General features: G+C 51.6%; 4 protein-coding genes and 1 non-coding gene across 5 annotated transcripts; 2 read left to right on the forward strand and 3 right to left on the reverse strand.

The window, feature by feature from the left end:
• Positions 1-3,735: 3,735 nt before the first annotated feature.
• LOC101078394 (replication protein A 32 kDa subunit-like) lies at positions 3,736-5,730 on the reverse strand. The gene is made up of 8 exons (XM_011609155.2): positions 5,568-5,730; positions 5,392-5,493; positions 4,872-4,985; positions 4,739-4,798; positions 4,560-4,667; positions 4,341-4,424; positions 4,057-4,154; positions 3,736-3,982 (listed from the first exon to the last, which is right to left on the reverse strand). Exons 1-8 carry the CDS (start codon positions 5,592-5,594, stop codon positions 3,901-3,903), a joined length of 675 nt encoding a protein of 224 aa, XP_011607457.2. The 5' UTR covers positions 5,595-5,730; the 3' UTR covers positions 3,736-3,900.
• A 25-nt stretch (positions 5,731-5,755) lies between these two features.
• On the reverse strand, positions 5,756-11,701 carry pdik1l (PDLIM1 interacting kinase 1 like). The gene is made up of 3 exons (XM_003969068.3): positions 11,564-11,701; positions 10,214-10,509; positions 5,756-9,390 (listed from the first exon to the last, which is right to left on the reverse strand). The coding sequence occupies exons 2-3, from the start codon at positions 10,496-10,498 to the stop codon at positions 8,650-8,652; spliced, it is 1,026 nt and encodes a 341-aa protein (XP_003969117.1). The 5' UTR covers positions 10,499-10,509; positions 11,564-11,701; the 3' UTR covers positions 5,756-8,649.
• A 1,759-nt stretch (positions 11,702-13,460) lies between these two features.
• LOC101078170 (protein lin-28 homolog A-like) lies at positions 13,461-17,699 on the reverse strand. Its single transcript, XM_029845118.1, has 4 exons — positions 17,545-17,699; positions 16,579-16,739; positions 15,788-15,966; positions 13,461-14,300 (listed from the first exon to the last, which is right to left on the reverse strand). The coding sequence occupies exons 1-4, from the start codon at positions 17,552-17,554 to the stop codon at positions 14,054-14,056; spliced, it is 597 nt and encodes a 198-aa protein (XP_029700978.1). The 5' UTR covers positions 17,555-17,699; the 3' UTR covers positions 13,461-14,053.
• A 2,335-nt stretch (positions 17,700-20,034) lies between these two features.
• LOC101069612 (glycoprotein endo-alpha-1,2-mannosidase-like protein) lies at positions 20,035-24,084 on the forward strand. Its single transcript, XM_003969067.2, has 4 exons — positions 20,035-20,941; positions 21,353-21,462; positions 22,875-22,951; positions 23,222-24,084. Exons 1-4 carry the CDS (start codon positions 20,434-20,436, stop codon positions 23,856-23,858), a joined length of 1,332 nt encoding a protein of 443 aa, XP_003969116.1. The 5' UTR covers positions 20,035-20,433; the 3' UTR covers positions 23,859-24,084.
• Positions 24,085-24,137: 53 nt separating this feature from the next.
• On the forward strand, positions 24,138-24,210 carry trnav-cac (transfer RNA valine (anticodon CAC)). The gene has a single exon. It is a non-coding gene; the product is annotated as a tRNA-Val (tRNA).
• Positions 24,211-24,688: the final 478 nt, after the last annotated feature.

Here is a 24,688-nt window from a genome sequence, read left to right on the forward strand (position 1 = left end):
AGGCGGAAGGACCGAAGTGTTCCTGCATGTGTCAATCCTGGCGTTGCCACATGCACGGAGGAACCTGTTTCTGGAGGTAAAGTGGTGGAGCTGTGGCGGAGGCAGATGTTTGCAGCTGTCCCGTTGCCCTCAGTTGGGAAACAGCAGCATTTTAGGAGTGCGAGGCGCGAACGGGGGTTTAATAAAGGAAATCATCTTTCAAAAGCAGAGAGCTGTCAGCGATCGGGACGAGACTCCAAAAGAAGGAACAGATAGGTGCTGGGAGTCTTCAGAGGCGGTTTTCATCAGCGTGGGGGGGAAATGACACATTTAGCATGTGCTAGAGACGTGCTATCAAAATCGGTTTGCTAAAAAAACTCACTTAATTAGCACTCTCAAGGGTTTTTTTTTCTTTCTTCCCGCCGTTGATGGGACCATTAGCAGCGTGCAGACAAAGTGGAAACATGAAAGTAAAGGAAGCTCGGTGGGAGATTCTCCAGGGACCTGCTAATCCTCCCCCACATCATCGCACGCAGCCCAGCCGAGCTATGGATTATAGTTTATTATACAAATATCAAGCATGGATTCCTTCTAATAACAGTCATATCAATTAAAGCCCTCTCACTCACGGGCTTCATAAATATCTGACAGTGGCGCTCTCTCACAACGCCACGGTGTAAAAATAGAAGAAGAGGAGGGAGGAAAAATAACATTGATTTTACTGTCACAAATATCCGCGTCTCCATCGAGTCCCTTTGAAGTCGCTCCTCACCTGCGGTTCACCGCCTTGTCAGCATCCATTACGGCTCCGGCTGCCGCTGCACCTGGTTGCTGACATCTTCTTCCTATTTTTACGAGGAGGCGTCAGCTGACCACGTGTAATTCACGCAAAGGCGAGGGGAGCGAGGAGGAGCAAGGGGCGTGGGAGCGTGGGGGAGCGAGGGGGAGCGAGGGGAGCGTGGAGGAGCAAGGGGGAGCGTGGAGGAGCGAGGGGGAGCGAGGGGGAGCGGGGAGGAGCAAGGGGAGCGTGGGGGAGCGAGGGGAGCGAGGGGCGGAGCGTGGAGGAGCAAGGGGAGCGTGGGGGAGGTGAGGAGCAAGGGGAGCGAGGGGGAGCGTGTGGAGGAGCAAGGGGAGCGTGGGGAGCGAGGGGAGCGAGGGGAGCGTGGAGGAGCAAGGGGAGCGAGGGGGAGCGTGGAGGAGCGAGGGGGGAGCGAGGGGAGCGTGGAGGGAGCAAGGGGAGCGTGGGGCGAGCGAGGAGGGGAAGCGTGGAGGAGCAAGGGGAGCGTGGGGAGCGATGGGGGAGCGGTGGAGGAGCGAGGGGGAGTGAGGGGGAGCGTGGAGGAGCGTGGAGGAGCTTGGGGGAGCGTGGAGGAGCGAGGGGGAGCGAGGGGGAGCGTGGAGGAGCGAGGGGGGAGCGAGGGGGAGCGTGGAGGAGCGAGGGGAGCGTGGAGGAGCGAGGGGAGCGTGGGGGGAGTGTGGAGGAGCGTGGAGGAGCAAGGGGAGTGTGGAGGAGCGAGGGGAGCGTGGAGGAGCGTGGGGGAGTGTGGAGGAGCGTGGAGGAGCAAGGGGAGTGTGGAGGAGCGAGGGGAGCGAGGGGAGCGTGGGGGAGTGTGGAGGAGCGTGGAGGAGCAAGGGGAGCGTGGGGGAGCGAGGGGAGCGTGGAGGAGCGAGGGGAGCGTGGAGGAGCGTGGGGGAGCGAGGGGAGCGAGGGGAGCGTGGAGGAGCAAGGGGAGCGTGGGGGAGCGAGGGAGCGTGGAGGAGCGTGGGGGAGCGTGGAGGAGCGTGGGGGAGCGAGGGGGAGCGTGGGGGAGCGTGGGGGAGTGTGGGGGGGGAGCGAGGGGGAGTGTGGGGGAGCGAGGGGGAGCGAGGGGAGCGTGGGGAGCGTGGGGGAGCGAGGGGAGCGTGGGGGAGCGTGGAGGAGCGAGGGGAGTGTGGGGGGGGAGCGAGGGGGAGTGTGGGGGAGCGAGGGGGAGTGTGGGGAGTGAGGTTCTGAGGCGGCAGGTTCTCCATCTTCACAGGAAGCTGTCTCAGGGGGTTCTGGGTCTCCTCCTGGACCCGCCCCTCCCAGAGAGGCCTCGTGAGCAGGTCCAACAGCAGCTTCATGTCATCTTCAGGAGCACCTGGAGCTCCACGGACCCTTTAAAGCTGCACTGGTCCTGGATCAGACTGGAGGACGGATGATGACAAAAGTGGTGAAATACACAGAAAAAACACCCAAAAATGCTGTTAAAATGTAGTTTTTCCATTTCTTGTCTGAGCTTTTTCATCCCAACATCTCCAAAGAACCTCAGGAACTTGGTCTCTGCCCCAGCAGCCTCAGTCGTTTCCACACATTTCTGCTTCATTAAAAGTGTTTCTTCTCAGGCGCTGGAATGTTTTCAGGACACTTTTGTCTGAAAGGGAAACCAGCAGCAGATATGAATTATTAATGATCCAGCAGCTGTCAATCTTCACAGGCCTCAGATCTCCAGAATCGCAGGTTTTATTCTCCTGCAGAAGGCGTCTGGAAGGGAAGCTTCCCTCTTTTGTATCCGGACTCCTTTTCCTGCAGCACCCTGCTGAGACCCGACACAGGCTGGATCCATCTACATCTCCTCTGCGGGGTTTCCCAGCAGGCCTTTCAGCTCGCCGGCCTCCCCGGGACGCTGCTGTCTGGGCTGCTGGATGCCTCCCTGGAGAAGACGGACCCTGAACATCAGGGCGGAGCCTTCACGGTGCTGCTGGGGCTCTTCCAGGGTGTCGGAACAAATGAAGGTCTTTCTGGGTTCTTTCAACTTTACATTAAAGGAAATTCTTGGTTGGACTTGATCAGAATGGTCACTTGTGGAGGAATCCACAAATGGACCCACTGGGGGGTTTAAAGGTTCCTGTAGATCATTACAGGGAAACATATCTGATATATATCAGGCCACTCGTTCATAACTGATCACTAAACTACCAAAACTCCCTCTGGACCGATCAATAACACCCAGGACAAGAATTTAATGGAGGCCGATCGATGGCCACCAACGTGGTTCACTAAACTCATTATGGAGGACCTCGCCAGTCTGTGATGACACCCAGAAATCACATTAATCCCCTTTAATTAGCCCCGGACCCCAGAAACCCAACCTGCGTTAGCCACACCCCCTTTGCTGTTTCCACTTTACTTATTAATTGCGTGCGCGTGCAGATGAGCCATTAACACCGGTCGTGTCTCACCACCACCGCCAACGCTCTAAAAATGTGACAATATTTGTTTTTCCTTCGGCGGCGTTGGTAACTGGATCCTTCTGGAGCACATAAAAACGCTAAAATGCCACTGCCGTCTTAGCCGATGCTAATATAATCACCATTTACATACTAATAGAGCACAATCGTGATGATTTAAGTGTCCATTTGAGCTCGTCTGCTCCACATAAATCCATACCAGTGGTGCATCTGGTGGACATATTTATACACTCTGAAAACAAACTGGTTCCAACACTTAAGTAAATCAGCTAGCTTGCTAATACCACTGAGAAGCTCTAGCAACTCTCATCTGTTAGCGCTCTGCTAGCCTGATGGTACAATGGCGCCTCCCACAGGGCAGTTCGAGCACTACCGCCTCCAACAGGTGGGGACAGCTGGTCATGATGGAAGCTAATGTGTGGGAAAAAATGGACCTAATGCTTTAAATACTAATTAAAATGAAAGAGGACTACTGTGGTCGGCCACCAGGGGCGCTCACGAGGGCTTGTACACAGTTGTGTGTTGAATAGAAGGCAGGAGACTCAGTTGCAGCTTCAGACTTTATAAAGAGCATCATTTACACTCGTCCCACATTTAGTCAACACGTGAGCTAGAAATAGTGTCAGAAGGTCTTTAAAGAAACCAAAACTCACAAAAAACAAACGAAAAAGGTCCAAACGTGGGCAGCAGACCGATCCAGATCAGCTGGAACTAATGCTCCGTCGACTTGAAATGATGCTGGTCGACGGTGGAGAAGATGTGACCTTCGTTTAGCAAGAACGCCAGAGAAGTTCTGCACAGGGAGAGACCAAACGTGCGTGAGGCCCGCGGCCGACCTTTGACCTCGGCAAACCTGCGGACGCGTACCTGAGGTCGGTCGAGCTGAGGAAGCCCAGCTGCGTCTTCAGCTCGTGTATGCCGATACCGTCGCCAGAGGCGGCGTACGTCCTGATGACGTGCAACACCTCGACAGGAACCAGGACGTTAATTAGCAAAAAATGCTATTCCATCGCGAACAATCATTCCCGTTATCAGGATTGACCAGCAGGGGGCGCCACACCCCATCGTCATCAGTACTAATCAAATAAATCGGATCTGGTGACCCAACAACCCTTCCTTTACATCCACGAACCCACCATGAACCCACTGACCTCCCCCTGGATGGTGGACAGCCCGATGGGGAGCACGCCTCCAGCGCCGGGTCCAGCGGTGGGATTCATGTTCACGTCAAAGGCCTGCAGAAATAGAAAATACCACGGTTGCCATGGGAAACCATAGAGCAGTTGTCACCCCGACCTTCCGACTGGCGCCGCTGGAGTCCGAGAGCTGAACAATGGAATAATTACACCTTTCAGACAGGCTAAACGTACCTTTCCAAAAAGCTGCATGTGGGCCTGGACCACCTCCATCATGTGGGACGTGATCTCATTCAGCTCCTGGAGGCAGCGCACGTTCAGCGCCAGCAGAACCTTTTGATCCTGTCAGAACCAAACCTCAAGGGTCAAAAGATCTTCAGGCCGCTTCGAACCCGACCTTTGTTTCGACTCACGCTGCCACCGCGGAGACATCCGGTGACCTTCACATATGTGCCAGGGCAAATGGGCGTGGCCTGCGGGGGCAATTTTACCGGTTTAGGATAAGGTCTCCGCTGTGGGCGCGTAAAACTCGGTGTGGTTACTGGCCTCTTCGCCGACCCACTGCTTCACCAAGAGCGGCGGTCCGGTCATGTCGTCCACACAGTACTGGACATTGGTGTCGTAGTGGGCGGACCTTCTGACGACGCCAACCACGGACACCTGCGTGAGGAGGAAAACCAGGAAATAGATCGTGAAACATCGTCAAATAATTGCCCACCATCCATCTGGAGAACCCTTCTCTACCCTGGTAGGGTTCTGTACCCTGGTAGGGTAGGGTTCTGTACCCTGGTAGGGTTCTGTACCCTGGTGGGGTAGGGTTCTGTACCCTGGTAGGGTTCTGTACCCTGGTGGGGTAGGGTTCTGTACCCTGGTAGGGTTCTGTACCCTGGTGGGGTAGGGTTCTGTACCCTGGTAGGGTTCTCTTGGCTGGTATTTAAATATTACAGTTCGTTTTTCGACCACCAGGTGTCTCCAAATACCCAGTGGGACACTTGAAGGTTGTCCCACCACCAACAGGTCACCATTTCCCAAGAGCTTTAGCTTCATTTAGCATGCTAGCATGTACCTGGTGTAGCTCCAAGTAGCCGATCACAAAGGCACCATGGCCCACTTGTGGAGCGGACAGCAGCTGGGACACGGTGACGGGCAGAATCTGAAGAGTTGCCCTCTGTGCAGATCAGGGTGGAGAAACCTGTCAGGACGTCTTCAGATCCTTCAACGATCAGCAGAAGACGGACGTACCTTCGTGGTAGCCTGGGCTGTTGTCATTTCTTCTTCCTGCCTGTTGAACACAACCTCCAGGAAGGCGGGGGCAAAGTTGCCAGCAGCTGCCCGAGTTGCTCAGGTGGAGCAAATCAGACCGATCACCTGTTGGAGCGCCAGCTTGCTCAGGTGTCCCCACAGAACCAAGCTCACACCTTTGTTTTTGATAAACTTCATTTAATCTCTTCAAAGAATTTTACAGCAACATGACAGCAAGAGGTCATACAAAAAGTGACGAGTCCTCCTGGCGACGAGGGGGCGGGGCTCATTTGATCGCGTTCAGGCTGAAAACAGGAAAACGGTTCAGGAAATCCCACACGCCAGCATCAGTGGATCTTTGTTACCAGAAAAAACCTAGTAAAGGCTAGAAAGGAGCCACCAAGTACCAAAAATATTGCCATTTCAGTTGTTTCTGCACCAAATTCTGTTTTTACAGGAGTCCTGGATCAGCGTGAGCGGTGATTTAGCTCCGCCTACAGGCCACTGAGGGTAAACACAGTTAGCACGAGCACGCCGACACGAGCCGTAATTACACCAGTTTGGCGACGGAAGTAAAGCCAAAGTCAGTCACAGCAATTTACAGGTGGGACAGGTCCGGTTCTGGAAAACGGAACCGGTCTGCCACAAATACACAACAAGCGTGTTCATGTCCACGATCCTGTACAGTATTTACACGTGTGCAAAGAAAATCAGCACGTCGAGCTGACGAGGAGACGGCTTGAGATGCTCTCCCGTTTGTTAGCCAAACCTGACAGGAAGCCAAAGACCCACTTCCTCCTCCTTCATCTCAGGAGGAGGAAGTGGGTCCGGGAGCGGCTCTACCCATCATCCTCTGCTGGGTGCCCAGAAAAGGCTTTGATGCCCGTGAAGAGGCTTTGATGCCCAGAAGAGGCTTTGATGCCCGTGAAGAGGCTTTGATGCCCGTGAAGAGGCTTTGATGCCCGTGAAGAGGCTTTGATGCCCAGAAGAGGCTTTGATGCCCGTGAAGAGGCTTTGATGCCCGTGAAGAGGCTTTGATGCCCGTGAAGAGGAGCCGTGAAGAGGAGCCGTGAAGGCAACGACGTCCAGGGAAGAGTGGAGCTCGTCGGGGTGTTCTGACCAAGGGTGCAGGAACGTGGGAGGAGAGCAGAAGACGCCAACAAATCCAAAGCACGCCACCAATGATGATGGTTCCTGCATTCCAAACACCACACCATTAATTCCCATGGCAACAAGATCAAAGCTACAATCAAACCGACCCCCTTTCGACTCAAAGTCTTGATAAACCCCTCAAAATTCAATGATTGCCCCCCCCCCCAATGGAATAACCGTATTTTGGTGCCCTGCTGCCTCCTGTCAGCGTCGGCAGCTTTACCTCCCTCGTCAGGGTTCTCACCGGTCTACAAACGCGTCAGTCAGACGCGTCAGAAGCGGATCAGCAGCTCATTTTTCAAGTTGACGCGTCGGCTTGTCAGTTTTGTTTCCCAGCCTGTCAGGAACGCTTACGAGGCTAATGGCACGCCGCGCCGGGGCCGTCCTCCGTCCGGGACGTCAGAAATATTGTCAAAAGGAACTTTGGAGGCAGATCAAAGCATTTCATTTCCAGCGTCGCCGCGCAGCAACCGTACGGACTCCAGCCCATCCGAGGCTCCCGATCCAGAAAAGGGAAAGAAACAAGGCGGGAAAAGTAAACAATCGAGTAAATCAAGAGAAAAGGCTCCAAAACGTTGGCAACGGGTCAGGGAGGAACCTGAGAGCGAGCAGCCGCTTTGGTTTTACAGGCTCCCATAAAAAAGTGCACAAATTACACCGACCCTGAAGGCGTCTGGGGGGGGGGGGGGGGGGGGGGGGGGTCCAGGACACGATCCTCCGCCGAGTGCTGCAACAGCATAATAGGCTTAAAATGAGCTGGTTGGAAGCATGAAGAATGGGATTACGGAGGATCCGGAGTTTAAAGAAGAGCGGGGTGAGAGCAGATCCACAGATCCAGGATCTGCTCTCACCCCGCTCACGCCACCAGGGCGAGAGACGCCGCCGACGCTAAGTCGACTGCAGCCTGACGGCGCGCTCGCCCGCTAAACGCAGCGCCGCGGTTATCGCACCCAACCCAGCCCGAAGCGCCTGTCGTGCAGTCGGCGGTTCTGAGGACTAAACCCAGACTCAACCGTTCGCCTGATTGGGCTCACGCTGAACATTCGCGTCAACGCCACGTAAACTGGCGTGTTTGCCAACGAGGCGGCCCGGCTGCCACCTGCTGTCGGGTTCTCCAGTGTTTAGAAGGTTCTCCAAGGATCAGTCCGGGTTCTCGCTAGACGGGCTTTTTTTTTTTGTGTGTCACCCTTTTGAACCGTGACTCAATAATCGTAAACAAAAAGCAACATTTGACAGCAGGAAGTGACCTCAGACTTCATACATAATTTACTCACTCCCATTTTAGAACAAGTGCTGTGTTTAAGGCGCCATGTAGGAAAAGGTGACTCTCTCCAAGCTGTTACGTTCTGTTACACTGACCCGTGAAGACAGAACCATTCCCGCAGTCCGACGGGCTTAAAGACCAGCTGGACACCCCGTACGAAAAGACACAGGAAGTGCGCCCAAGTTTGGTACCTTCCCCTCCCAAAAGTGAGCTGCAGTTTGTCTCCAGATACCATCGGGCTGTGGGTCACGATACCTGGACCTTCAGGGCACAGAACTCAGATGCTGGTGAAGAGGCAGGACCCGGGTCGGTGTCCCGTCAGAGCTACAGAGGTGATCGGCGATAAAATGGGCCCGATGGATGAGCCACAGTCACAGGATAACGTCTGGAATTGTGTTCTGGAACGTTTAGCACCAAGTGCAGGATGGTATCTGTCAACAAACCGGTGGGTTCTGATCCAGTCCGGGGTGGTCTGACGTGGATCCTCTAAAGACGAGCCTGAGACGGAGCTGCGGTTCTGGGCGTGGCGCCGGGAGACGGAGGTTGGCGACAGAGGTTCTGCCACCGGACCGCGCCGCTCTCCCCCCAAACAAAACAGTTCTGTTCACGAGCGCTCGGGCGGGCGGGAACGTGCACGTGTGCGTGGTCAGCCTGCTGCTCGCTCCATCACGTGTCCCAGTCCAGCTCCCTGCAGGCGATCCGGACCAGTCTGAGCTCCAGTTCGAAGGCGTCCGGCCGCTCCTGGGGGTTGGCCGACAGCATGTCCCTGATCAGCTGCTTCATGTGGCTGTTCATGCTCTTCTTCCTGGCCGGGATCAGCAGCTCCATCTTTGGGTTCTCCAGCAGGGCCTCGCCCAGGGGGACGATCTCGGAGCCCTGCTGCACGTAGCTCCCCAGCAGCTCCTTCTGCGTCTCCACGTCCACGAAGGTGATGCGCTCCACCATGGCCCAGATGATCACCCCCAGGGCAAAGATGTCCGCCTTGGCCGTGTAGTGACCCTCCCACACCTCCGGGGCCATGTAGAAGTCCGTTCCGCACGCCGTGGACAGGAAGCACTTGTTGACGCTGGCCGGCTCCTCGGGGTTGAGCCCAGAGGTGGAGCAGACCTTGCTCAGCCCAAAATCGGCCACTTTGAGGGTGGGCTCGGTGGAGCCGGCGGGCGAGCGGGCCTGCGAGATGAGGATGTTGTCCGGTTTGAGGTCGCGGTGGATGATCTGGTTGCGGTGCAGAAAAGCCAGGGCGCTGCCCAGCTGCAGCATGAAGCTGGTGTTGGTCTTGCGGCTGGGCTTACGGGACAGCAGGTAGGCGTTCATGTCGCCCCCGTCGCAGAAGTCCATGACGAACCACAGGTAGTAGGCACAGCAGGGGTCAAAGGCGATCTCGCCTTTCAGGGACGTCTCCACCAGCTGCAACAGACAGACAGACAGAAGTGAGGACAGCCTTCCCAGACTGTTGGTCGTTCTCCTGCAGCTCAATGGCGCCCCCTTGTGCCACAAAGGAAAACGTCCGCGCGTCTCCATGACAACAACAAGCTGAACTCATCCACAGACATAAAAGCTGAGTCTGACAGTTTCAATCACACTCGTTCTGACAACGTTGGAATAGATTCTGCAGATTAGTCGTGTTTCACTTCACAAACGCGTGTTAAGCGGATAAATTAGCCTCCTCGCTGCTGACAAAACAGGAAATGGGTCAATTAAAGAGCAGGAAACGGCTTCCAGGCAGGAGAAATGATGTGAAACGCGAACCTGGAACCTGCCACCAGCCCCCAGCTGAAGAGAACGGGCAGAAATGATCCCACGGTTGGTGTTTTCAGATAATTCTGCCCCGTTATCATTGTTCCCCTGCAAGCACGAACTGGAACGCAGCAGCACAATGAGGGAAAAAAGATCTGGAATAAAAGGATTCTGGGAAAACATCCAACACCGATGCGCCACAATGGCCTGAATACCGCTGAGAGACTCCAATCAGGGCTGGTGTGTGCCGTCCGTCAGACAGCAGGGAGGCACCTCGACGTGACAGGTCCACTGAACAGAGGGGGGGACCCAGAGGCCCCGGGCCCCGACCAAAGAACCCCACAGCTCACGTAGAAGCCCCTGGCAGGGGTGATCATCCACAACTGTAATTACAGCCATAACTGACGCAAGCAACGCGCAGCTCTGAGCTCATGGACCGACCGGGTCGGCTCCAGGAACAGGCAAACAGGTGGTGGACCTGTGGCGTCCTCACCTGCAGGTAGAGCGGCGAGCTGGAGCCGTGGCTCATCTTCTGGGCCAGCTGGTCCCGCTGCAGGATGCACTCCTCCAGGTGGATGACATTGGGGTGCTGGCTCTGGATGCTGCTGAGGGCCCAGAACTCTCTGAGGGCCAGCTCCACGTTCTCCGGAGAGTGACAGCGGATCTTCTTCACAGCCACGCGGGCGCCGGTGCGCTTCACCGCCGCCTCATAGACCACGCCGTAACTGCCACGCCCCACCTCCTGGATCAGGTCGTACTTCGGCTGGCTGCTTACCATCCTCGTCCTCACTGTGGATGAAGAACACAGGGATGAGCCGCTGCTTTTGGGATTTTTTTTTTAGAGCCACGAGTGGGTCGTTAATGTTCCTCTCATCAGAGAATTACACTGATTGTTCAGGATTAGCTGGAACAGAAGAGCCCATAGATGCAGCTCCTGGTTCCAAACAGGCCCAGATGAACAGTTCCGAGACACTCAGAACGGCCCAGATGTGCCCAGAGAGTGTGTAAAAGCCATATCTCATCAGTCCCAGCTCCCCAGTGTTCCTGGACTGATTATTTTTCACATCCCAGCAAGTTTTAGCATGATTAAATCACCCTCAACATTGTTATTATTATGACTATGCTCAACGGATCGCGATGATCGCCAGTGTTTTCCCGGATGAAGAGCTCAAATATTCAGGCTATTTTGACAGAATTCAGGGCAAACACACTTCCTGAGCTTTGACACTGACAAACTTGATTCGCTGGCGTGAACTTTGCCACAAGTGAAAGTGACTGAAATGATCCGGAGCTGTTTTCTTTTGACAGGATCGCTCCGACGGCGGATTAAACCTCCGCGCCAGCGCCAGCAGACGGTTCAACGTGTCCCTGTGAAATGTCTCCCGATGAACCCGGGGACAGGACGCCTGACAGCGAGGCAGACACCCGGCTAATTAACGTCAGATTAGCCGCGGGGCTAACAGCTCCGTGGCCTGGCCGTGGTTAGCCCGCGATGCTGCCGCTCCGCTAGCGTTAGCTTAATCGCGTAAAGCGGCAGCTAACAAAGAGTCCGGCTCTCGCCAGCGCAATTGTCATGACAACGGCTGGATCCAGCTGCTGGAGTTTGGAACCTTCTCCGCGGCCGGAGCTCTCCGACGCAAACACCACCGGGTCACTCGGGAGGAGTGACCGACCCAAGCTGGATGATGACACCTTATTGTCCCGGGTCCAACCTCCAGCGCACGCACGCAGACACCTGCGACCCGGGCAGCCGCCGCCGCCGCCGCCGCCGCCGCGGCAGACGGACCGACCGTGCCCGGGACAGACTCGCCGGGAGCTGCCGCGGCGCTGCCGCCCGTCTCACCTTCGGGTCGCTGCTCCGCGGCTCATTTGTTGTCTTCCTCGCGCCCCCTGGCAGCCATTACAGCCGCACACGCTCGCGCAGTCAAGCCGAGAAGGTTTTGTCAAACGCTGGACGTGAGCGCGTGCAGCTGCGGAGCGGCGCAGGGGCGGCCGGCGTGACGTCATTTCCCGTGCAGACTTTCAAAATAAACGACACACTCGTTCGCGCTGACAGCGTCGGTGGTCTTCGTCCGTGGTTTGGTGGCGGGAGCCAGAAATCTCCTGCCTAAAATCGGGTGGATCGATATCGGAGTTGAAATCAAACACTACCCAACCACGGAGGGATCTGTTTCCGGGTAGTTTTCAAATTAAGACGCATTAAGTAAACTCAAGGTGCAGGGAAAACTGGAATAAAGTGCAGATACAAGGGGCACACACTCTGCATATTTGTTTAATTTGTGCAGTTTCCTGGTGAGTTCAGCTACAGCTTGAGATCCGAGCCCAAACTAGAAAATCAACACACGGGAGCAGTTTTGGCAGAGTTAACATCTTAAATGTGTGTTTGTCAGTTGATTTTCGCTCCCAGTCACCTGGAAAAATGGGCTAAAGTTCTACATTTTTGCTCTGAAATACATGTTTTATGAACACACAATTTTAAACAAACCAAGCACGTTTGAGGTAGCATTATGTTACACCACAAGCAGATTAAAAATGATCATAAATAGTGAAAAAGACACAAAGCTTTACATTCACACAACACTGTTTCTGGGACAGGCTCTTCTGGAGCCGCCCAGAATCACACCTGAGGTAGACCTGTATAGATTTCTGACCAGACGAGATCCATCTTGGTCGAGCGCACAAAAAAATGAGACAAAATACACAACAACCCACGGGGACACGAGCGTATTGATCCTGAGGGATGATCGATACGGATCACCCTTTGTGATGCCACGTCCCCTCCACAGAAAAATCTATTCTATCATATTTATCATGCAAAGAAGCTTGAACATCATCAATAAATAGATAAAGAAAAGACACAAATATGTACAATAAAAACTGTCTGACTCACAGCAACACACAACAGAGGATGTCTGTGTTCTATAATCCTTTAAAAATAATGCTACAGGCTAACCTTTTCTAGTCAAATTGGTTTCTTGCACTACATTTGAAAATTTAACAGCTAGCAGCAGGAAGCTGTTAGCTTAGCAAAGCCCTAATAATTATATGTAATTGAGGCATAACCATTGTATTAAATAAACGTAATGTCAATGTTTGACTTTTTTCATATAATTTAGCCATTTGCCTACTTCACTGTTGTTTCTAGTGAATCATCTCATCTCGTTCAGAACTAACAGTAACATTCTTTTTACGTCTACGTTTGTCCACTATCATATTAATAGCATAGGTTAGCAGCGCTAAACCAAAAACCGCCAAGGAAAAAAAAGGAGAAAGTAAATATCGTGAGAACCGAATTAGCTAACTGGCTAAACTAAGATGCTAATCTGTGGCTTTTCACAATTGGGTTTTGCACATTATAGTAGTTACAAAGTGAAAAACTTAGCTTAAGCTTAAGGAAGTGAAAAACAAATATATAAATAAAATTAGATATTTATGCTAATGTACAGCCAAAGGAGATTAAGGCAAAATTAAAAAAAAGATTTTAAAAGACTCAACAACTCAATTGTCTCCACTTCAGCTACAGTTTCTACATCAAATCAGGAGACCATAAGAAGAAACATCCCTGATACGTCAGCAGATACGGAAGAGCCGTTCATACAATCATTACTGGTGTTGCATATTAGGTCAACGCTAAAAGGACAGAGGAATGTTGGGCAGGAGGCGGCGCTCATCCACCTCCAGCACATTCAGTCACAGGAAATCACATTCAAGTTCAAATTCCAAAAGAAATTGTGATAATCAAGCCACAATTTTGTTTATTTGGGGTCACATGAGCCCTGAGAAGCTTGTAAATGTGCTGAATTAAGATAGTCAGGAGGGATTCTTGCATGATAGCGGCTGTATAACTGATGAAAGCTCGTGTCTTCTTCATCAGATCAAAACCTTTGCTAATTCAGGATGAAGGTGGAGCCTTAGCGTTCTCCACCTCTGCTGATCTGTCTTTGATATTGTCTTTTGTTGAGGGATATGCAAATAAATATGTTTAAAAAATGGCCTGAGTTTGGTATTTGACGTTCAGAGTTTTAGGTTAAAGCGTAATAACAGCTATATAAACATGTTACTACCAAAATCCACTGAACGGGTTGTTTTGACCTTTGATTTGTCAGAGCGGGAACGCCGTCCGTTACCGTGAAGCCGCTTCTTTTGAACTACAAATTGTGCCAGAACAACCGTGTTCAAGTATCGTCACGAGCAACCGCCTGCCGCCACTGTACATTCAGCTCCGGCAAAACTTACATTCATCTGGATTCTTATCTTTGGCTTTGATGTCCGATTGCTTTGATTTCACAGATAAGACACTTTGATCATTCGGTAAATAAAACCTGAGGTAGTTTCACAGTTTCTGGAGTCGCTCCTCCTCCTGGTCCATCCCTGAGCCTCCCTGCACCTCCTGCTGCACCTCCTGCTGCACCTCCTGCTGCACCTCCTGCTGCAGCTGCAGCTGCTGCTGCTGCTGCTGCGCTCTGGCTGGACAGCCAGCCACCATGTGGGAGATGCTCTGGCAAAAATGGCACTTTTTGGGCTGAGGGGGCAGCTGGCACTCTTTGGCGTGATGTCCGGCTCCTCCGCAGTTGTAGCATCTAAAATGAAGAGCAGAGCAGCATCAGAGCCACGTTGTCGATGCTGCTGCGGTTTGAGAGTGATCTTTTAAGTGCTCCGGGTTTGCTGTCAGACATCTTAATGGCTTCACACTGACATGTTGGAGGGAAAACATGGTGAATAAAAAGATTGTGTTACAATTTTAACCCCTGCTGAACTGTCAGAGGAGGAATGTGAAGAGGACATGGAAGAACCGGGTTTTGGACAAAATTCATCCAGATCCAGTTACCATGTGGCTGATGTTTTGGAGACATCTGTTAAAAATAAGCACCTAAATCATTGATAATCAGACATTTACAGAAATAAATCTGATTATTAGGCAGCGAATCATGAAAATGTTCAACTTTATTTCTGAATATCGTCGTCTCTCCACTAGATTAAACTAAAAATACAGCTTCTTTAGCAAAAACGAATCCAAAATTCCTCCCAGCATTGGGCTGCAGATGCTACATTTAGCCAGCAGGGGGCAGCGCATCCTAGCCTGATTCCCAGATCTGGTCCAGAGGCGGACAGATGTTACAATCAATGATGAAAATCATTGATCGATGATATACAAAACAGAAAACAACAGCTCTGATGTGTTTTCACACAAACTGTTAAGGTGATACTAAGAACATGCAGGTTTCATTTAGATACTACTGATCCTTTACTCTGTTCCTGACTGATTTGGAGCTTTACCTCCTTTCTCAGGGTTTAGCTTTAGCGCTGACTTAGCCTGGGGTGACCTGGTTGAATCCCGACTCTCATTTGTCATTCACATTCTGCTCGTTATAGTGAAACTGGCTGATGATTAAAAATGGCAGCGGGCGGAGTGATCAAATGCAGAACTGGTCCTGGAGCAGCTCACAGGCAGCGATCGCTTCCTTCCTGTCCTCCCAGCCCCCCACCTCTCCTTATTGATCAGCGTGGCCACAGCGGCGCGAGTGGGAGCGCCTTTGTTTCACTACAAACCCTCACCTCTGACCCCATCATCCCTCCACCCCGTTGGCCCGCCACATCCTCCTGTCGCCATGGTTACCACCTCTGACCTCTCCAGGGCACCTACATCTGTTATCAGTTAAATGGAAACGAACCTCCTCTCCTCAGAAAACTCCCCCGGTTCTCTATTGAAGACAAACCGACTTTTCTGCCCCGGGTCCCCCTCCTGGGTGCTCTACAGTAGCCTGAAGAGGCCAAAAAGATTTAAAGGCAAACTCAATTCCTCATTAATATTACTCACCAGATTTTGATCATCATTTTTTGGCATCAAATCCAACCTCTACTTTGCAAGTGTATCGCCCACAACAACCCTCTGATCTGGAATTGTCCCTTGGCAGTCGCCGTAGATTCTCCAAAACATCGTTACATTCTTCACACTGACCCTCTGACACTTTCTTTGCTGCCTTCGCCACCAGTTAACGTTAGCAAACAAACCAGACACGTAAGGAGTGAATCATTCTGAGCGCTAGTGTGGACAGTTTGGACCTACTTCTCGGCTTTGGAGCGTCTCTTCAGGGCGTTCTTCGGCCTTCGTTTGCTGCCCAGACACGGCGCTCCGTCGGGCCCAGTGACCCTGATGGCCTCCAGCCCTTTAGTTGATTTCTTGAAGGTGAAGTCGAGAGCTTCGCCTTCCCTGAGGCTGCGAAAACCTTCCATGTGCAGTTTGCTCTGTCAGTGAAGAAGATGGAGGCGTCACCACATCTAGACCGGCTGTTGATCCAAACATTTCAGCTTCAGCTATCTGAGTTAAGGCAGTTTATGACCCATTAGAGGCAAACTTGGGTCTAAAACTGTTTAGATATGAGAGAGATTCATTTAACCCTGAAAGTTAGTGCAGCCGGACTGATTAACAAAGCTAAATTAAACACTAATAAAAAAGAAAATGCTGAAATTTATTAACCTATAAAGAGGAAAAACTCTGAGCCACTCAGACAAAAAGAAAAGTGCAGCCCAGCTCAGGTAACCTGAGCAGAGCCTGGAGCTCTGGGCCGCTGGGTGGGCTCGCTATGGCTTTAGCTGCTTTATTACAGGAAACAGCAGAAGAACCGCCCAGATTTGCTCTTCTGACCTGAAACTTTCACATCTAAACCCTGAAAACCAGCAAAGACCTGCTGAAGACACGCTGGATAAAAGTCAACTGGATAAATTCACACACTCACACAAGAAGGGAAGCTCCAAAACTTACTAACTGGGTCAAATGATCAATACAATATTTAATATTAGAATAGACTATTGTAGGTGTACATGAACCGCGTCACGCCCCTGTCACGCCCCCCTCACCTGGTGGACGAACACGTCGAGGTTCGGGTCCAGAGGAGTTCCGTCCCTGCTGCTCATGGAGATGAAGCCGAAGCCCATCCGCATGTTGAACCACTTGCAGACGCCGCTGCCCCGCGACAGAGCAGCGGCCTCCTCCTCCTCCTCACTCTGCGGAGACCCGCCTGCACACAACACACGAGAGAGAGGAAGAGCTGACTGCCGGGGCCCGGGGAGAGAGAGACGGGGCCCGGGGAGAGCGGGCCGGGGCCCGGGGAGAGCGGGCCGGGGCCCGGGGAGAGAGAGACGGGGCCCGGGGAGAGCGGGGCCGGGGCCCGGGGAGAGAGGGACGGGGCCCGGGGAGAGCGGGGCCGGGGCCCGGGGAGAGCGGGGCCGGGGCCCGGGGAGTGCGGGGCCGGGGCCCGGGGAGAGCGGGCCGGGGCCCGGGGAGAGAGGGCCGGGGCCCGGGGAGGGGGTGGTGCACACCCGCCTGACTGAACAGCGAGGCCCTGAAGCCAAATATCAATCGTCGATGGCTCTGGGAGGCCGTGGAAGCCCTATATTTGTGTGTGTGTGTGGGGGGGGGGGGGGGGGGGGGGGGGGTCGCTCGTAACAATTGACCAGAGAAGAAGAATTTTCAGGTAATTAACCTGAAGACTTTGATAAAACGACTCGTGAATTCGTGAACGAAACATCGCAAATAAAAGCAAACTAATCAAGCATCAAAATCCGAGTGTTGAGAGCTTTTGAAATGACGGATGACGCCATGGAGACCAAACCGCTACTTTCTTAACCGTCCACATTTCCACATTTCTCCAACATCTCCACATTTTCCATGTCTCCATTATATTCTAAATCGTATTTCCCGGGTGGGGGGCCGCAGGACGGCGCCTCCACAGCCTCCACACCAACAAAGACCCAGCAGAGAGGAGGACAACCCTCGGAGAAGAGGCCGACCTGCCCTCTGCTCAACCCCCAACAGCCTCGTACCTTCAGCCATGATGAGAAGCTCCTCAGCGGCAGCAGCGGAGCCGGAAGAACCTCACAGGAGCCCAGAGGACCGGTTCTGCTGCCGGAGGCTCCAGCGCATCCCTGCTCTCTGTCCTGCACACGGTCAGAACCTCAGTGACCCTCCTACACTAATAACCCCCACCGCACACGCGCACGCACACACGCACGCACACACAGGCCGCTGTTTTGGTCAATTCGATCACGTGACGACCGTCCGCACGTCCAATAAGAGGAGAGGCGAGCAGGAGCGACATCAATTAGAGGTTTTAGGATAACAATGAAGCGCTGGGAGGACACACGCGCTCACGCACTCAAACACACAGATACACACACACACCGTAAAGATGGTAATTATTAGGCCATGCGTTCTTTCTTTTTTTTATTTTAAATGAAGTCATATACACTAATTGTTCCAATCCAAAAGAATTACATTAAATAACCAAATATAAATGTGCTATAAAACCAGTAATGTTCAGTAATGTTGGCGAAACGTGTTTAAATGTGTGTTTTAAAGCCGATTTTAGAGTATTTTGTCCTCAGCTGAAGACCTATGGAGTCCGATGGAGTCACTCGAGCTCATTAATATGAAATTAGTTGCTTTCAGGCTTTTGGACCACAAAGCTGCTCTGCTCTTTATTGTTGACTCACTTCCTGTAAGTCATAATGTCCCTCCAACACACACACACACACACACGCACACACACACACACACACACACACACAGCTATGTAAGTGAGTTCTCTTACATTCATTTTTCCTTTAAATGAACCAAATCAAACCTTTATCCCCAAATTAACTGAGTTAATTCCTCATCACTAATTTGTTCTCTTCATTTCTTAAATCTCCTCAGCTTTCCTGATGGAGAACCCAAAAATGTGGCCTCACACACACACAAAATACTGAGAGAAAGCAAAACACTGGTGTGTGTGTGTGTGTGTGTGTGTGTGTGTGTGGTGTGTGTGTGTGTGTGTTGAAGTGTTGCCTGATGAAAACCAAATGGCAGCGCCTCCATTCAGGCGTTTAATGGTGGAAGTCGCCATGGAAATGGGAATAAAGCCCACCGGCTGCTGCTCAACGACTCTGACCACCCTAAAGTGACCCGGGTCACCCACCCCGAGGGGTCTGAGGGAGACAAAGCCGTGGCACGCGCCCGTCCTGCGACCAGCACACGGATACACGCGCGTCCACAGGCTTCTCCCGACTCAGGAAGATTGTGGCGTTTCTGGCCGTTTACGCAGCGCAGCTCCGCGCAGCCACATAAGCAGCAGCCTCCCGGGACGCCTGTCAGCTCACCTTTCACCTCTGCTCCAGAGGGAGATCAATCAATACAGCTGATCGATAACAAATCTTTAAACCGCTGCCGTGTTGTGACAGATATCCCTCCCACGGCTGCTGCGGGGCCCACAAGAAACAATAACGACCCTTTTAATCAACGGGACGCTTAAAGGGATACAATTTCAAAACAAACCCGTATTTATAAATGTGTGGCGACTTCACTCATTGTTTATGTTGGTGTTTATTTTTGGTCCGTTTATGTTCAATCGTGTGTTTGGTGAACTCGTGGGGGGGTTCGAATCAAATGTGCGGTGTTTATTTCTGTGGTTCTTAAAGTGGCCGCCTGAGGGCGACAAACTAGAGTTACCGAAAAGCTTCCCTTTTTATTCGGTTGTTCATCAGACTTTAATATTTCAGTTTTTCTATGGCCACTTCATCATCCTTCCGCCAGGTTAGTGATTAGTTGGACATCTCAAGCCTTCTCACTGACACTTTGATTTAAATGATCTCCCTTGTAATATCCAGGCGCAAGTGCTGATCACGTGATCTGTCCATCATTGTGGACATACAGGGACAAACCTTGAATCCAGCCATAAATGATCTTTACTGCCGGACACGAGGACATCTGCTGCACACTCTCATTCAGACCGCTAGATGTCCCCATAAGTACGTATTCGCAACAGAAGAACATCAAAGGTGAGTTTGTAGCACAAATGATAGAGATTTGTCCGATGTTTTCAGCGTCTACCCTGTAATTTCTTTTAATTTAACAGATACTAAAAAAAATTGGAACCAGTTTTTGCAATCTTCCATAACTGTTACCAAAATCTTGTAAAGGTTTTCTATAAGATGTATAACTTTGGAGCTGCAGGGTGGAATAACCGACCCACGCAGCATCTGTGTCGAGGATGGATGAACCCACTGGTAAAATCTGCCCCCAAAGCAGATGCCATTTTTAAGACGGTCACCCTCTGACTATTATAACACATTTCACATTGGTGTTAACACATTAACACCTGTTAAATCCCCGGATGCACTGAGCTACTTCCATACCTGATGGGGTTTTTTCATGTAATTGTCCAACAGACTTTGCAACATAAAGCTGTTTTAACTCGTTGTTTTATCCAGTTCTCTCTCCCTCCTATGTGACGTGTAAACCCCCAGACGTCACTTCCGGCTATAAACCCCCGCCCACCTCCTACTCGCATCACGAAAACAAACGGTCCATTCTTCGGTGATGATCGTCCTCCCATCCTCTCCCAACGATGCTTCTGTGCCCCGCAGATGAAGTGTGACCTTTCGGGAGGATGGAGCTCGAACACCGGACCGGATCTCTGGGCGGATCTGGATTTTGACTACGCAGGCTTCGTGTGGGGATCTGGACACAAACATGGCCTGTGCGACCGCGGAGAGGTCTGCTGAAACGTTCTCTCGGGTTGAAATGAGGCTGGTTTTGCTCGACCCGACCGGATTATTATAAATCGTATTAGCTGCTCAGTCGACGCTGGAAGCAGGTGATGCGTTCAGGGACCGACGGTTAACAGGCGAGCTCGGCTGCTGGTTCCTGGGTCTGCAGCACCACGGACAGCGACCATGACGCGGCTCCGCAGGAAGGCGCTGGTGGCTCTCTTCCTCTTCACGCTCTTCATCTTTGGGGCTATGATGGGACTCAGGACGCTGAAACCCAGTGATGGGTTCTCCGACCTGGCCCCCGGGATGGACTTCACCGGGGAGAGATCCGAGAGGCGGCGGCTGGACGCGAGAGACGCGGTGGCTGCGTCGCCGGGCCAGTTTCACATGGACAGCAGCGACACCAAGGTGGTCTTCACCAGGTCGGACCGAGACTACAGCATCTTCTACGACGTCCACATCTTCTACTACCTGTGGTACGGTTCTCCCAGTGTGGACAACAAGTACATCCACTGGGATCACGTTCTGGTGCCACACTGGGACCCCAAAATTGCAGCCAGCCATGCCCAGGGAAGGCACATGCCTCCAGAGGATATCGCCTCAAGTTTTTACCCAGAACTTGGGCCCTACAGCTCCAGGGACCCAAAGGTGCTGGAGTCCCACATGGCCCAGATAGAAGCTTCGGCAGCAGGTAAGAGTTCCTACAGCTGGGAGGCCAGGATTAAAAAGGTTTTCCTCCTTTCCTGTTAATCGGGGTAGAGTTCTCTGGGATCCATTCTTTTGTTGCGGGTAGTTCTGCTCAAAAACCCACGAGGCAAACCAAGGTTGAACAATCTCACCATGACGTTCATCACCCTGGGAGCAAGCACCACCAAACCCATCTCTCACTGTATCTGCAACCATTCCAGTAGAGTCACACACGATTTTATGCCACATTTGTCCACAAACACATCCAAATTCACCAAAAAAGCATCAGATCCAGAAGAACCCAACATTCTGGACCAGACTGGACCAGGTTACCCTAGCTGAACTTCAACGCTGTTAAAATTCCTTCATTCCTGCCCCTCCGGAGTTTCATTCCTCACATTCACACCTTCTCCAGGGGTGCTGGTGTTGTCCTGGTATCCTCCCGGGGTAGCGGACGACCACGGAGGACCCACCGAGGACCTGGTTCCTGCCGTCATGGATGCGGCCCACAGGCACAGCATCAAGGTAACTGGTGAGACAGCTGGTTTGTTTTTGGTTTCAGGTGTAACCATTGATATTTTTAGATTTAGTGCCATATTTCGTGTAGGTTCAGTTCACATGATAGCATCGTAGCTACCTAGCATTAGCATTAGCATGGGATTAAACAAAATGTGACCCGACTGATCACATGGTTGGACTCATACTCACGGGGTGATTGACTCGATTGTTCAGCCTTGGTTCTCTCTTGAATCCTTCCCTTGTTGTGGTTTCCCAGCATGCTTTGCAGGAGTTCAGTACTTCTCTAAATCACTTTTAAAGTTCTGACACCCTGAAGCCTTCAGAGACTCGGGAAAAATGGCAGATTCAGCCTTGAAGTCTCCTCAGATCTGAGTCTCTGTGGGCGACTTACACAACAGCTGACCTGAGAGCTGACTGTGTGTGTGTGTGTGTGCGTGTGTGTATGTGTGTGTGTGTGTGTGTGTGTTTGATGGGGCCCTACCTCAGAAAATGTTTGTTCCTCTGATACGTCTGACTCAGGATTATTTCCACTGTCAGCGTTCAAAACAAATATCAGGCGTGAAGAAGATGGACAACACAAGTGCCCCCCCCACACACACACACACACACACCCGCCCCCCCACCTTCATCAGACTGTAATCTCACCCCACTCGGCATCCTGAGATCTCCAACCAGTGCAGACGGCTGAAGAGACTGAGCTCCGAAGGCGGCGGCGTTACCATGGAAACTGTTGAAGAAGACCTTGCAGCGTGGGCGTCAAGCGCTCGGTGTTTGTAGCTGTGCTGTGGTGTCAACGCTCCACCACTACAGTTAACCTGCCCCCCCCCCCCCCCCCCCCACACACACACACATAATAGCAGCAGCTGAAACCAGCATCTCAGTCACTGAATTCGTGTAAAACATCAAGCGCCTGATTTTGGAACTTGAAAGAACTTTGGAATCCCAATTTTGACCCACTTGCCGACGGCGTTGTTGCAAGTTCAACGTTTGAAGTCTAAAAATACCCTCAGTGTTTGCGTAAAAGCCTCTGAGGAGCCGTCCCCCCGCTGCCCGACTGTGCTGACAGATGAAGTGACAATATGGGACACGCCTGTGGGGATGAAGAGCATCTGCTCCTCCTCCTCCTCCTCCTCCTCCTCTGCTCGGCTGCTGCACAGAAAACCTCCTCTTCCTGAGGGCTGGTCTCCGTCTGTCTCCTGCTCCACTCCCTCTCCTGTCTGATCTTTCCCGGTGTGTTATTTTTGGCACGTGCACTTCAGGAAACTCCTCTTCTTCGACGTCTTCCTCCTGGTGTTGCTCGCTAGCCTTCTTGCGATGCTCACACGCTAAGTGAACGTAGCCACCACCTGCCTGTGTGTATGAAGGACGCTTAGCGTCGCTGCTATGCTAACGCCTGCACCCACGTGTGTCCTGCACAGGTGGCCTTTCACATACAGCCATACAAAGGACGGACGGACCAGACCATCCATGACAACATCAAATACATCATCAACAGGTGAGCCTCCTCAGTCCTTTGCCGTTCCTCTCATTCCAGCCTGGTTGAAAGTAGATGGTAGCAGATATTAATAAGCATTTTCTGGATAGCATTGATCTTAGCAGCAGCAAACACATTGTTGGTGAGCGGGAACTGAGGAACACGCTTCTAGAATGTTATCAGGGTCCATTCTCTAACAAATTAACAGTAAACGGCTGATTCAGCGATGGAAACAGGCCTGTAGTCAGATAATCAGCCCTGAATTGAGCTTTAATTTCCCGCTCTTCCCAGGTATGGAAAGCACGGAGCCTTCTATAGATTCAAGACCAGCACAGGTCAGGTTCTGCCACTGTTTTATGTCTACGACTCCTACCTGACGCCACCAGAGTCCTGGGCCGAGCTCCTGACGGCCAAAGGCGCGCACAGCATCAGAGGGACCCCTTACGACGGCATTTTCGTGGGCCTCATCGTGGAGGAGCGCCACAAGCACGACATCAGAGCGAGCGGGTTCGATGGCATCTACACCTACTTCGCCTCCAATGGCTTCTCCTTTGGCTCATCGCACCAGAACTGGAAAGCAATCAAGACCTTCTGCGATTCAAACAATCTACTCTTCATCCCCAGCGTGGGCCCGGGGTACGTGGACACAGCCGTCCGGCCGTGGAACAATCACAACACCCGGAACCGGGTGAACGGACGTTACTACGAGACGTCCCTGCAGGCGGCTTTGTCTGTAAGGCCGGAGATTGTTACTATTACGTCCTTTAACCAATGGCACGAAGGTACGCAGGTAGAAAGGGCTGTGCCCAAGAAAACCACATCCCGCCTGTATCTGGACTACCAGCCCAACCAACCGGACCACTATTTACAGCTGACACGCCAATGGGCCGAGAACTTCAATAAGGAGAAGGACAACTGGCTCATGTAAGCGTGGTCGACCTCCTGAGCGTGGTCCAAATCTGTAGAAGCCCATACTGGTTTTCTCCCACCCTGAGTGTTGTACGTTTTATGCTGAAGCTCCCTGATGACAGCCGTTGTTATGAGAAAATGTCTGTGCGCTGAAGTTGTTTGTTCTTTTCACTACCATTTTCTAATGCTCAAGTACTTTTTCCCTTGTATTTCTTTGTGAAAGACATTAAAATTTCTAGAGATAAGACAATATAAAACATCCTTTAAATTTAAATTTAAAATATAACGTTAAGCACAGGTTTCCGTAGTGTAGTGGTTATCACGTTCGCCTCACACGCGAAAGGTCCCCGGTTCGAAACCGGGCGGAAACACTTCTTTTAAAATCTTTTTAATGATAAATTATATAACTTTGATCATAAATGCCCTTGAGGTTTTTTACGTAGAGTTGATTATATTTATGAATTATGTATATTGCATTTAAAATATTTTATTATTTTATGTTCAATATTTAACAATATTAGTGTTAGCATTCATTTAGTATGAAATAAGATCGAACTTGTGTTTTACGTGCTATAATTTGCAATTTTAACCCAAAAGATTAATATTCTTGTTCGTATTTATCTCGCCTGGCGTAAACGATGGTAAACCAGCGCCGCCTGGAGGCTTTACGCTGTTCTTTAAAGACCAAGCGACATTTATGACTATTTTAGCTCCACCTTTTATAACGTTTTCCAATCAAAGGCTAAGTCAAAGGCTCATTTGTCCATACATCCTGTTAATGATTAAAAAAAAATAAAAATGCAAGGTTGTACTTTTAGCTTAATAACCTGTTTATTAAATGTAGAATTG

The sequence above is a fragment of the Takifugu rubripes genome, chromosome 12, assembly GCF_901000725.2.
Source record: "Takifugu rubripes chromosome 12, fTakRub1.2, whole genome shotgun sequence".
In the NCBI taxonomy this organism is placed as follows: Eukaryota; Metazoa; Chordata; class Actinopteri; order Tetraodontiformes; family Tetraodontidae; genus Takifugu; species Takifugu rubripes.

Excerpts from the sequence above, each read along its gene's own strand:
- LOC101078394 (XM_011609155.2), bottom strand. The coding sequence starts at position 5,594 with ATGACAACAGCCCAGGCTACCACGAAG. Across the intron at positions 4,799-4,871 it reads AGCAGTGGGTCGGCGAAGAG|GCCACGCCCATTTGCCCTGG; the intron begins GCCAGTAACCAC and ends TTGCCCCCGCAG. Across the intron at positions 4,425-4,559 it reads ACATGCAGCTTTTTGGAAAG|GCCTTTGACGTGAACATGAA; the intron begins GTACGTTTAGCC and ends CTATTTCTGCAG.
- pdik1l (XM_003969068.3), bottom strand. The coding sequence starts at position 10,498 with ATGGTAAGCAGCCAGCCGAAGTACGACCTGATCCAGGAGGTGGGGCGT. Across the intron at positions 9,391-10,213 it reads GCTCGCCGCTCTACCTGCAG|CTGGTGGAGACGTCCCTGAA; the intron begins GTGAGGACGCCA and ends TGTCTGTTGCAG.
- LOC101069612 (XM_003969067.2), top strand. The coding sequence starts at position 20,434 with ATGACGCGGCTCCGCAGGAAGGCGCTGGTGGCTCTCTTCCTCTTCACG. Across the intron at positions 20,942-21,352 it reads GATAGAAGCTTCGGCAGCAG|GGGTGCTGGTGTTGTCCTGG; the intron begins GTAAGAGTTCCT and ends CACCTTCTCCAG. Across the intron at positions 21,463-22,874 it reads CCCACAGGCACAGCATCAAG|GTGGCCTTTCACATACAGCC; the intron begins GTAACTGGTGAG and ends TGTCCTGCACAG.
- LOC101078170 (XM_029845118.1), bottom strand. Across the intron at positions 15,967-16,578 it reads TCGACGTGTTCGTCCACCAG|AGCAAACTGCACATGGAAGG; the intron begins GTGAGGGGGGCG and ends CTTCACTGACAG. Across the intron at positions 14,301-15,787 it reads AGACGCTCCAAAGCCGAGAA|ATGCTACAACTGCGGAGGAG; the intron begins GTAGGTCCAAAC and ends TCTTCATTTTAG.